The sequence below is a fragment of the Oncorhynchus masou genome, chromosome 18 (genome assembly GCF_036934945.1).
Source record: "Oncorhynchus masou masou isolate Uvic2021 chromosome 18, UVic_Omas_1.1, whole genome shotgun sequence".
Taxonomy (NCBI): domain Eukaryota; kingdom Metazoa; phylum Chordata; class Actinopteri; order Salmoniformes; family Salmonidae; genus Oncorhynchus; species Oncorhynchus masou.
The window spans coordinates 9,459,253-9,471,961 of NC_088229.1; the positions used below are offsets into that span (position 1 = coordinate 9,459,253).

A 12,709-nucleotide genomic window follows, 5' to 3' on the forward strand; every position below is an offset into this window, starting at 1 on the left:
TCAGGGCAGTTAATTTTATTATTTTTATTTCACCTTTGTTTTACTAGGCAAGTCAGTTAAGAACAAATTCTTATTTTCAATGACGGCCTAGGAACAGTGGGTTAACTGCCTGTTCAGGGTCAGAACGACAGATTTTGTACCTTGTCAGCTCGGGGATTCAAACTTGCAACCTTTCGGTTACTAGTCCAACGCTCTAACCACTAGGCTACCCTGCCGCCCCAGTTAGAGGGACAAACATTTGATTACTTACATTGTCTACCAATGCCCCTGGTATAAGGTACATTTGCTAAAGCATTATGATAACTCAGCACTACAACAGCACTACAATGGTAGGGATTAACTGAGCTGGGCTTGGGTCATTGATAAGTCATTGTCTCAATGTAACCTTATAATGCTGTGAAAGGATCCAGGAACTCAAATTATTTGGGTGGATCCCATCATCCATATAAAATGTTTGTTTTTTTCATCAAAAGGTATCAAAATTGTTAACAAAAGTTACACCCATTGAGCTGCATTAATCACGTAGCCAGAAGAGAACAAATCCTGTTAAACCATTCAATGACTCGATTCAGAGAGGGCACAGGGCCATATATGGTGGGTATTTTATTAGTGTCTAGCAGAGAGTCAATCAGAGTTTGAAATCCAGTTTCAACTTTTCAGAGCTGCCTTTCATAATGTCATTAAAGCCCACATGGACTACCATGGAATCAATGTCCATTTCCTGGCCTAGTACATTCGGGAGCAGCTTAGCAATGTAATTTACTCGAGCTCCGGCATAGAACAATTGTTTTTTGCACCAGGAACAGTAACATTTCTTACCATGGAACTGCCCAAAATCACGTCTGGAGAGAAGGACGAGGAAATCTGCCCCACTCACACGCTTCACAGGATGGTGCAGGATGGTAAAGGATGGTGCAGGCCTCCGACAGATGGAGAAGCCCTGGTCGATCCAGAGCAGGGACTGAAGGCTGCCGACGTCGGCATTGAAATCATAGGGAAAGGAGTGGGATGAGGCACAACAGCCGTAGACAGGGGTATACTCATTGAGAGCTCCTGAATCCCTGTGTCTTTGGCAGATGCACTAAAGAAATACATATAGATAATATATATTGTATACACCCCCCCCAAAAAAAAATCCCCAAAAAACATGTACAGTTGAATTCGGATGTTTACATAGGACATAGCAAAATACATTTAAACTCAGTTGTTCACAATTCCTGATCCTAATCCTAGTAAAAATTCAATTTTAGGTCAGTTAGGCTCACCACTTTATTTTAAGAATGAAATGTCAGAATAATAGAGAGAGAATGATTTATTTCAGCTTTTATTTCGTTCATCTTTCATCACATTCCCAGTGGGTCAGAAGTTTACATACTCAATTTACATACTCAAAATCATACTCAAATACTCAATTAGTATTTGGTAGCATTGCCTTTACATTGTTTAACTTGGGTCAAACGTTTCGGGTAGCCTTCCACAAGCTTCACACAATAAGTAGAATTTTGTACCCATTCCTCCTGACGGAGCTGGTGTAACTGAGTCAGGTTTGTAGGCCTCCTTGCTCGCACTCGCTTTTTCAGTTCTGACCACAAATGTTCTATAGGATTGAGGTCAGGGCTTTGTGATGGCCACTCCAATAACGTGGCTTTATCCTTAAGCCATTTTGCCACAACTTTTGAAGTATGCTTGGGGTCATTGTCCATTTGGAAGACCCATTTGCTCCAATAATTTACATTTACATTTACATTTAAGTGGCTTTATCCAGAGCGACTTAACCTTCTGACATCAGTTTTACAATAGTGCATCTAAGTCATTACTTTTATCCTAGGTATTCCTTGAAGTAGGTGTCTCCGGAAGGTGGTCATTGTCCATTTGGAAGACCACATTGGGGGGCCAGAGCAGCGAACAGTTTTGACTGGGCTGACTTCCCTGACTGATATCTTGAGATGTTGCTTCAATACATCCATGTAATTTTCCTCCCTCATGATGCCATATATTTTGTGAAGTGCACCAGTCCCTCCTGCAGCAGGAACCCCCACAACATGATGCTGTCACTCCCGTGCTTCACGGTTGGGATGGTGTTCTTCAGCTTGCAAGCCTCCCCATTTTACCGCCAAACATAACAATGGTCATTATGGCCAAACAGTTCTATTTTTGTTTCATCAGACCAGAGGACATTTCTCCAAAAAGTATGATCTTTGTCCCCATGTGCAGTTCCAAACCGTAGTCTGGCTTTTTTATGGCGGTTTTGGAGCAGTGGCTTCTTCCTTGCTGAGCGGCCTTTCAGGATTTGTCGATATAGGACTCGTTTTTACTGTGGATACAGATACTTTTGTATCTCTTTCCTCCAGCATCTTCACAAGGTCCTTGCTGTTGTTCTGAGATTGATTTGCACAAAGTATGTTTATCTCTAAGAGACAGAACACGTCTCTTTCCTGAGCGGTATGACGGCTGCGTGGTCCCATAGTGTTTATACTTGCGTACTATTGTTTGTACAGATGAACGTGGTACCCTCAGGCATTTGGAAATTGCTCTCAAGATGAACCAGAGTTGTAGAGGTCTACAATTTTTTTCTGAGGCTGATTTCTTTAGATTTCCCATGATGTCAAGCAAAGAGGCACTGAGTTTGAAAGTAGGCCTTGAAATACATCCACAGGTACACCTCCAATTTACTCAAATTATGGCAATTAGCCTATCAAAAGCTTCAAAAGCCATAACATCATTTTCTGTAATTTTCCAAGCCGTTTAAAGGCACAGTCAACTTAGTGTATGTAAACTTCTGACCCACTGGAATTGTGATTTTCGATGTGCTGATTGCATTGGGCAGTCGTGTTCACCCTCAACGGCATCATTAAGTTTGCTGACGACACAAGAGTGGTAGGCCTGATCACTGACAACGATGAGACAGCCTATAGGGAATAGGTCAGAGAACTGGCAGTGTGGTGCCAGGACAACAACCTCTCCCTCCATGTGAGCAAGACAAAGGAGCTGATCGTGCACTAAAGGAAAAGGCGGCCCGAACAGCCCCCCCATTAACATTGATGGGGCTGTAATGGAGCGGGTTGAGAGTTTCCAGTTCCTTGGTGTCCACATCACCAACAAACTACCATGGGTCAAACACACCAAGACAGTCCTTAAGAGGGCACTACAAAACCTTTTCCCCCTCAGGAGACTGAAAGATTTGGCATGGGTCCCCAGATCCCCAAAAAGTTCTACAGCTGCAAGATCGAGATGATCCTGACATCACCGCCTGGTATGGCAACTGCTCGACATCTGACCGTTAATCGCTACAGATGGTAGTGCGTACAGCCCAGTACATCACTGGGCCTAGCTTCCTGCCATCCAGGACCTACGTAATAGGTGGTGTCAGAGGAAAGCCCATATAATTGTCACAGACTTCAGTCACCCAAGTTATAGACTGTTTTCTCTGCTACCACAAGGAAAGCGTTAGCCAAGTCTTGGACCAAAAGGCTCCTCTTAAAAAAAAGAGAAAAAAAAGAAAGGCTCCTCCGCCCATTTTTTGTTGTTGTTGCCTAAAATGACATATCCATATCTAACTGCCTGTAGCTCAGGCCCTGAAGCGAGGATATGCGTATTCTTGGTACCATTTGAAAGGGAACACTGAAGTTTGTGGAAATGTGACAGGAATGTTGGAGAATATCACGCAATAGATCTGGTAAAAGATAATACAAAGACGAACCAACCGTTCTTTTGTATTTTTTTGTACCATCATATTTGAAATGCAAGAGAAATGCCATAATGTATTCTTCCAGCCCAGTTGCAATTTAGATTTTGTCCACTAGATGGCAACAGTGTATGTGCAAAGTTTTAAACTGATCCAATGAACCATTGCATTTCTGTTCAAAATGGTCTATTAACTTGTTATGGCTGCAATCCCGATATCGTACTAGTTCCAAAAACATCAAGTGATTTTTGCATAGCCACATCGTTTCAACAGAAATACTCATCATAAATGTGTATGATAAGACAAGTTATACACATGGAATTATAGATATACCTCTCCTTAATGCAACCACTGTGTCAGATTTCAAAAAAAGTTTACGGAAAAAGCAACCCATGCAATAATCTGAGACGGCGCTCAGAACAGTAGCCAAATTAGCCTCCATGTTGGAAGTCAACAGAAACCAGAAAATACAGGATAAATGTTTCCTTACCTTTGATGAACTTCATCAGAATGCAGTCCTAGGAATCCCAGGTCCACAATAAATGCTTGATTTGTTTGAAAATGTCCGTTATTTATGTCCAATTAGCTACTTTGGTTAGCGCATTTGGTAAACAATTCCAAAGTCACGAAGAGTGTCCAATATAATGTGACGAAATGTCCAAAAGTTCCGTAACAGTCAGTAGAAACATGTCAAACAATGTACTGAATCAATCCTTAGAATGTTATTTACATATATCTTGAGTAATGTTCCAACCGGAGAATTAGAATGACTTCAGATGAGCGGAGGAACGCAAGTCCTTCCCCTGTGAACCTGGTGCCTGGTGAAGCATGGTCCACTCATGGCTGTGGTGGCTATTTCCTGTGTCAATCGACCCCCCTTCACATTAGAGTCATCAGACAAGGTTCCATTGACTGTTGACATCTAGTGGAAGTCGTAGGAAGTGAAAACTCATCCATATCTCGCTGTAATTTCAGTGAGAGCTTGGTTGAAAATCTGCCACATCCAGAAAAGAAAAAAAACAGGAAGTGGAATTTCTCAGATTTTTGCCTGCTAGATGAGTTCTGTTGTACTCACAGACATAATTCAAACAGTTTTAGAAACTTCAGATTGTTTTCTAACCAATACTAATAATAATATGCAAATATTAGCAACTATGACTGAGGAGCAGGCCGTTTGATATGGGTACCTTTCATCCAAGCTACTCAATACTGCCCCTGCAGCCATAAGAAGTTAAGACTGCCCAAATGTGCCAAATTTGTTTATTAATAACTTTTCATGTTCAAATTTGTGCACTCTCCTCAAACAATAGCATGGTATTATTTTACTGTAATAGCTTCTGTAAATTGGACAGTGCAGTTAGATTAACAATAATTGAAGCTTTCTGCCAATATCAAATACAGTGGGGAGAACAAGTATTTGATACGCTCCGGATTTTGCAGGTTTTCCTACTTACAAATCATGTAGAGGTCTGTAATTTTTATCATAGGTACACTTCAACTGTGAGAGACGGAATCTAAAACAAAAATCCAGAATATCACATTGTATGTGGAAACGTCTAGGAGCAACATTGGCTAGACCACAAACTGGTAGACCACACCAGCTAACAGAACTAGACCGCAGAGTGTTGAAGCAGATAGCATGTAAAAATTGTCTGCCCTCGGTTGCACACTCACTACCGAGTTCCAAACTGCCTCTGTAAGCAATGTCACCATGCGCAATGCCAAGCTTCAGCTGGAGTGGTGTAAAGCTCACCGCCATTGGACTCTGGAGTAGTGGAAATGCATTCTCTGGAGTGATGAATCACGCATCACCATCTGGCATTCCGACGGATGAATCTGGGTTTGGCGGATGCCAGGAGAACGCTACCTGCCCGAATGCATAGTGCCCACTCTCAAGTTTGGTGGAGGAGGAATAATAGTCTGGAGCTGTTTTCATTGTTCGGGCCCCTTAGTTCCAGTGAAGGGAAATCTTGATACTACAGCATACAATGACATGCTAGACAATTCTCTGCTTCCAACTTTGTGACAGTTTGGGGAAGGATATTTTCTGTTTCAGCATGACAATGCTCCTGTGCACAAGGCGAGGCCCATACAGAAATGGTTTGTTGAGATCAGTGTCGAAGAACTCGACTGACCTGCACAGAACCCTGACCTCAACCCCATCTAACACCTTTGGGATTAATTGGAACGCCAACTGCGAGCCAGGCCTAATCGCCCAACATCAGTGTCCGACCTCACTAATGTTCTTGTGGCTGAATGGAAGCAAGTCCCCCGCAGCGATGTTCCAACATCTAGTGGAAAGCCTTCCCAGAAAAGTAGAGGCTGTTATAGCAGCGAAATGGGGACCAACTCCACGTTTAATGCCCATGATTTTGGAATGAGATGTTCGATGAGCAGGTGTCCACATACATTTGGTCATGTAGTGTACTCACAAATCCTCACTCCAATGCACAAACATACATGCATTTACACATAAACAGATGCAAACTCATCCGTAACCTTGCAAACACACTTTGATATTGCAATATACACAATCCAACCACTATGCTCCAACACAGATATGCACAAACAATGATACAAATCTGCATGTTCACATATGCTCAAAGACACACACGCACACACACACACACACACACACACAGCCAGTACCAGTGGGGGTCGAGGCCCCTCCATACAGCCAGTACCAGTGGGGGCCGATGCCACTCAATACAGCCAGTACCAGTGGGGGTCGAGGCTCCTCCATACAACCAGTACCAGTGGGGGCCAAGGCTCCTCCATACAACCAGTACCAGTGGGGACCGAGGCTCCTCCATACAACCAGTACCAGTGGAGGTCGAGAACCCTCAATACAGCCATTACCAGTGGGGGTTGAGGCCCCTCCATAAAGCCAATACCAGTGTGGGCCCGGGGCCCCTCAATACAGCCAGTACCAGTGGGGGCCGAGGCTCCTCCATACAGCCAGTACCAGTGGGGGCCGAGGCCCCTCCATACAACCAATACCAGTGAGGGTCGATGCCCCTCAATACAGCCAGTACAAGTGGGGGCCGAGGCTCCTCCATACAACCAGTACCAGTGGAGGTCGAGAACCCTCAATACAGCCAGTACCAGTGGGGGTCAGGCCCCTCCATACAGCCAGTACCAGTGGGGGCTGATGCCCCTCAATACAGCCAGTACCAGTGAGGGTCAAAGCCCCTCCATACAACCAGTACCAGTGGGGGTCGAGGCCCCTCCATTCAGCCAGTACCAGTGGGGGTTGAAGCCCCTCCATACAGCCATTACCAGTGTGGGCCCGGGGCCCCTCAATACAGCCAGTACCAGTGGGGGCCGAGGCTCCTCCATACAGCCAGTACCAGTGGGGGCAGAGGCCCCTCCATACAACCAGTACCAGTGGGGGCCGAGGCTCCTCCATACAACCAGTACCAGTAGGGACCGAGGCTCCTCCATACAACCAGTACCAGTGGGGGTCGAGGCCCCTCAATACAACCAGTACCAGTGGGGACCGAGGCTCCTCCATACAGCCAGTACCAGTGGGGGCCGAGGACCCTCCATACAACCAGTACCAGTGGGGGCCGAGGCTCCTCCATACAACCAGTACCAGTGGGGGCCGAGGCTCCTCCATACAACCAGTACCAGTGGGGACCGAGGCTCCTCCATACAGCCAGTACCAGTGGGGGCCGAGGCTCCTCCACACAACCAGTACCAGTGGGGGCCGAGGCTCCTCCACACAACCAGTACCAGTGGGGGCCGAGGCTCCTCCACACAACCAGTACCAGTGGGGACCGAGGCTCCTCCACAACAGGCCAGTGGGGGCCTCCACAACCAGTACAGCCAGTACCAGTGGGGGTGGGGGCCGAGGCTCCTCCATACAACCAGTACCAGTGGGGACCGAGGCTCCTCCACACCAGTACCAGTGGGGCCAGTGTACCAGTGGGGACCACTCCTCCATACAACCAGTACCAGTGGGGGTCTCCTCCATACAACCAGTACCAGTGGGGGAGGCTCCTCCATACAACCAGTACCAGTGGGGGCTCCTCCATACAACCAGTACCAGTGGGGGCCGAGGCTCCTCCATACAACCAGTACCAGTGGGGGCCGAGGCTCCTCCATACAACCAGTACCAGTGGGGACCTCCTCCACACAACCAGTACCAGGCCGAGGCTCCTCCATACAACCAGTACCAGTGGGGGTCGAGGCTCCTCCATACAGCCAGTACCAGTGGGGGCCGAGGCTCCTCCATACATACAGTGGGGGCCAGTACCAGTGGGGGCCGAGGCTCCTCCATACAACCAGTACCAGTGGGGGCCGAGCCGAGGCTCCTCCATACATACAGTGGGGCCAGTACTCCATACAACCAGTACCAGGGGTGCCGAGGCTCCTCCATACAACCAGTACCAGTGGGGGTCGAGGCTCCTCCATACAGTACCAGTACCGAGGCTCCTCCACACAACCAGTACCAGTGGGGGCCGAGGCTCCTCCACACAACCAGTACCAGTGGGGGCCGAGGCTCCTCCACACAACCAGTACCAGTGGGGACCGAGGCTCCTCCATACAGCCAGTACCAGTGGGGGTCGAGGCTCCTCCACACAACCAGTACCAGTGGGGACCGAGGCTCCTCCATACAACCAGTACCAGTGGGGGCCGAGGCTCCTCCATACAACCAGTACCAGTGGGGACCGAGGCTCCTCCATACAACCAGTACCAGTGGGGGCCGAGGCTCCTCCATACAACCAGTACCAGTGGGGACCGAGGCTCCTCCATACAACCAGTACCAGTGGGGGCCGGGGCTCCTCCATACAACCAGTACCAGTGGGGACCGAGGCTCCTCCACACAACCAGTACCAGTGGGGGCCAAGGCTCCTCCACACAACCAGTACCAGTGGGGACCGAGGCTCCTCCATACAACCAGTACCAGTGGGGGAGGCTCCTCCATACAGCCAGGTGGGGCTCCTCCATACAACCAGTACCAGTGGGGGCCGAGGCTCCTCCATACAACCAGTACCAGTGGGGACCGAGGCTCCTCCACACAACCAGTACCAGTGGGGGCCGAGGCTCCTCCACACAACCAGTACCAGTGGGGACCGAGGATCCTCCATACAGCCACCAGTACCAGTGGGGGCCGGTACCAGTGCGGACCGAGGCTCCTCCATACAGCCAGTACCAGTGGGGGTCGAGGCTACTCCACACAACCAGTACCAGTGGGGACCGAGGCTCCTCCATACACCAACCAGTACCAGTGGGGGCCCCCTCAATACAGCCAGGCTCCTCCACACAACCAGTACCAGTGGGGACCGAGGCCAGTGGTGGTCCTCCACACCAGTACCAGTGGGGGCCGAGGCTCCTCCACACCAGTACCAGTGGGGACCGAGGCTCCTCCATACAGCCAGTACCAGTGGGGCCGACACAACCAGTACCAGTGGGGGCTCCTCCACACAACCAGTACCAGTGGGGGCCGAGGCTCCTCCACACAACCAGTACCAGTGGGGGCCGAGGCTCCTCCATACAACCAGTACCAGTGGGGACCGAGGCTCCTCCATACAACCAGTACCAGTGGGGGTCGAGGCCCTCCATACAACCAGTACCAGTGGGGACCGAGGCTCCTCCATACAACCAGTACCAGTGGGGGTCGAGGCCCCTCAATACAGCCAGTACCAGTGGGGGTCGAGGCCCCTCAATACAACCAGTACCAGTGGGGGCCGAGGCTCCTCCATCCTGCCAGTACCAGTGGGGGCCGAGGCTCCTCCATACAGCCAGTACCAGTGGGGGCCGAGGCTCCTCCATACAGCCACTGTAGGTTAGCAGCACATTGGGTTGTGTGGCCTTGTCCCCAGGGCCTGCTCTAAAGAACGTCATATAATACACCATACTCCATTAATACACTATGTCACATGCGAATACTGTAATGCTTTTATGGCCAAATACCATAAATGTCATAAAACCATATTGTTCTCACACAATAACACATATACAGACCCTGCAATCTTCCCAGTAGGGTTTCCAGGCTTGAGTGATTATTTCTGTGTTTGTACAGAATACATGAGTACATGAGTGCATGAGTACATTAATGTATCAGTACATGAATACATGAGTACATGACTACATGGATATATGAGTACATTAATTCATGAAAACATGAATAAATGAGTACATGAGTACATGACTATATGAGTACATTAATACATTTATATGTGAGTACATGTATGCGTGAGTAGATGAGCACATGTATGCGTGAGTAGATGAGCACATGAATACATGAGTACATGAATAATGAGTAGATTAATAATTGAGTACATGAAAACATGAATACATGAGTACATGAGCACATTACTACATGAATACATGAGTACATGAGTAAATTAATGCATGAGTGCATGAGTACATGCATACATGAATACATGAGTGCATGAGTACATGAATGTATCAGTACATGAATACATGAGTACATGACTACATGGATATATGAGTACCTTAATTCATGAAAACATGAATAAATGAGTACATGAGTACATGAATACATGAGTACATTAATGCATGAGTACATGAATAGATGAATGCATGATTATATGAGTAAATGAGGACATGGCTACATGCATATATGAATACATGAGTACATGAATGTGTGATTACATGAGTACATGAGTACTTGAATACATGAAAACATGCATATATGATTACATGAGTACATGAATGTGTGATTATATGAGTACATGAGTACTTGAGTGTACCGTATAAGTTTGCTCGCGTCTCTTCCCTCTATCTTTCTTCATCAATGCGGTTGCACTGTAAGGTTTATAGAAGGGTAGGTTTATAGGTTTATTTATTTATTTTATGTTTATTTATTTTATGTAAGGTTTATAGAAGGGTTGTGTGTTGTTGACCGTGCTCTGCTCTGTCTATATGAACTGTGTTTGGCTGCGAGGTGTAGAACTGAGAATGTGGAGAGACAGGCTGGTAAAGAGGTGGTGAGTCAGTGTGTGTGATGGGGGCAGAGGAGGGGTGTTTACGGTTAGAGCCCTCCTCCACACACAGACCCAGGCAGGTGCAGCTCTCTGTCTTTGTCTTTACTGAGCTGCACTGTTTGCTTGTTAAGAAAACGTGTAATGTCACCAGGGGACAAAGAGCAGAGACAAAGAAAATACTTCCCTGCCACCTTGCAGCAGAACGCTATCTACACATAACTTACAGGGCAGGTGTCCCATGGATGGAAAAACTGGAAACGTTAAACACAAATTATCATTTTTTTTCCTCTCGGCAGACGTGTTGAAACATATAGCTAACACAATGTTTACAAACTCACACACTCACACTCACACTCACACACACACACACACACACACACACACACACACACACACACACACACACACACACACACACACACACACACACACACACACACACTGCACACTCCTCACCTGCCACTTCCATTTAAAAGGTGAAAGGTCAATACTTTTTCCTGAACTGTTATCTCTGGGGCAGCAAGGGAGGCGACAGGCCCAGTACACACACTGGGTAGAGGCAGAGGCATACAGCACCAGTCAAAGGTGTGGACACAACTACTCATTCAAGGGTTTTTCTTTATTTTTACTGTTTTCTACATTGTAGAATAATAGTGAAGACATCATACTATGAAATAACACATATGGAATCATGTAGTAACCAAAAAAGTGTTAAATAAATATATTTTATATTTGAGATTCTTCAAAGTAGCCACCCTTTGCCTTGGTGACAGCTTTGCAAACTGTTGACATTCTCTCAACCTCATCTCTCATTCAGTGGAACTTTCCATTGTACTTATTACTAGCTACATATTTTACACATAAAATAGAACAATATTCCTAGGATCAATAACTTGTCAATATTTGTTTTTCAGTCAGTGCGTCTGTGGTGGAGATTGGATGCTTGCCAGCAGTTCAATCTGTGAGCTCAGGTCCATTCTGTACACTTGACACAACCTGCTCTCTAAAACAATCATGAGCCATGGTTCTGTCTCAGTCTTGGCTTCTGTCCCTGTGACAAGGGGAAGTGATTCAAAGTGTAGATAAGGGGTCTGTAACAGGCAGCGGGCCAAACCAGAGTTATTCCACCCCCCCCCCCCTCCCCCCAGATTAGGAAATCTGTACCCAAATATTCCCACAAATGAAAAAAGAGACAAATGTAATTGTGTGTCAATGTAATCAAGGTACGAAATTATTGTTATTCTCAAATACAATCTCTTTTTTTGGGCTCAGTTGTGGTCAATTTGCAGCGTACAAATTATTTTAATTATTTTCCGTCCCCCCCCCCCCAACCATTCACTCCGACAAAAACAGCCCGCGGCTGAATCTCCCCTGATATACAGTACATCATTCTGAACTCCTGGATTGATTCCTGAATGCCTAATACCAGCTGAAATGGCCCAGTTGTAGATGAGTGAGGAGGAGTGAACGTTCATTTAACTGAGCTCCTGTTTCTTCCCCTTAAGATATCCATAAAGAACCTTAAAACTAGTGAACAGAAATGCCACCCCCTTGCTAAATGTGCTCTTACTGAATGACAATAACCCTCATCACCCATATTCCCTTCGTTCTCTTTCCCTTTTTAACATACCACTCTGTTTGTTGTTTAAATGGCAAAGAGAAAATTGGCCACTTTGGCCGCTACGAAACTCCTGCAGCTGCCGGTAATCGCCTTGTGTGTGCCAGTGGTAATGTGCAGTTACCACGGTAGGGGTGTACAGAGCGGGGGCGTGGAGAGCGGGTCACGAGGAGCAGCGCAGAAAGCGCCATTAAGAGAAAATGATAGCCTTGTCCCTGAAACTCCATTACACCAAACACTTAAAACAGTGGACTGGCTTCATTACAGGCCACCATGAATTATTCAGAACTCACACGAGCCCCCCCCCCTCTCTCTCTCCTCTCCTCTCCTCTCGCCTCAGTCCCGTCCTTCTGTTTAAACTGGAGGACAGCCAGGAGTGAGGGAAGGAGGGAGAGAGGGATATAGGGAGGTGAAGAGGCCCCAGGGCGAAGACTGTACACCTGGGGTCTG

The 12,709-nt window shown here is 47.0% G+C and overlaps 1 protein-coding gene across 1 annotated transcript; it reads left to right on the plus strand.

Annotated features, from left to right (window-relative positions):
* Positions 1–820: 820 nt before the first annotated feature.
* Positions 821–9,525, plus strand: LOC135505193 (mucin-2-like). The gene is made up of 3 exons (XM_064924356.1): positions 821–1,003; positions 6,609–6,890; positions 6,994–9,525. The coding sequence occupies exons 1-3, from the start codon at positions 821–823 to the stop codon at positions 9,523–9,525; spliced, it is 2,997 nt and encodes a 998-aa protein (XP_064780428.1).
* The last annotated feature ends 3,184 nt before the right edge of the window (positions 9,526–12,709 follow it).

Coding starts and splice junctions, on each gene's coding strand:
- LOC135505193 (XM_064924356.1), top strand. CDS start 821: ATGGAACTGCCCAAAATCACGTCTGGAGAGAAGGACGAGGAAATCTGC. Junction 1,004..6,608: donor TTGAAATCATAGGGAAAGGA/GTGGGATGAGGC, acceptor CCCTCAATACAG/CCAGTACCAGTGGGGGCCGA. Junction 6,891..6,993: donor AAAGCCCCTCCATACAACCA/GTACCAGTGGGG, acceptor CCCTCAATACAG/CCAGTACCAGTGGGGGCCGA.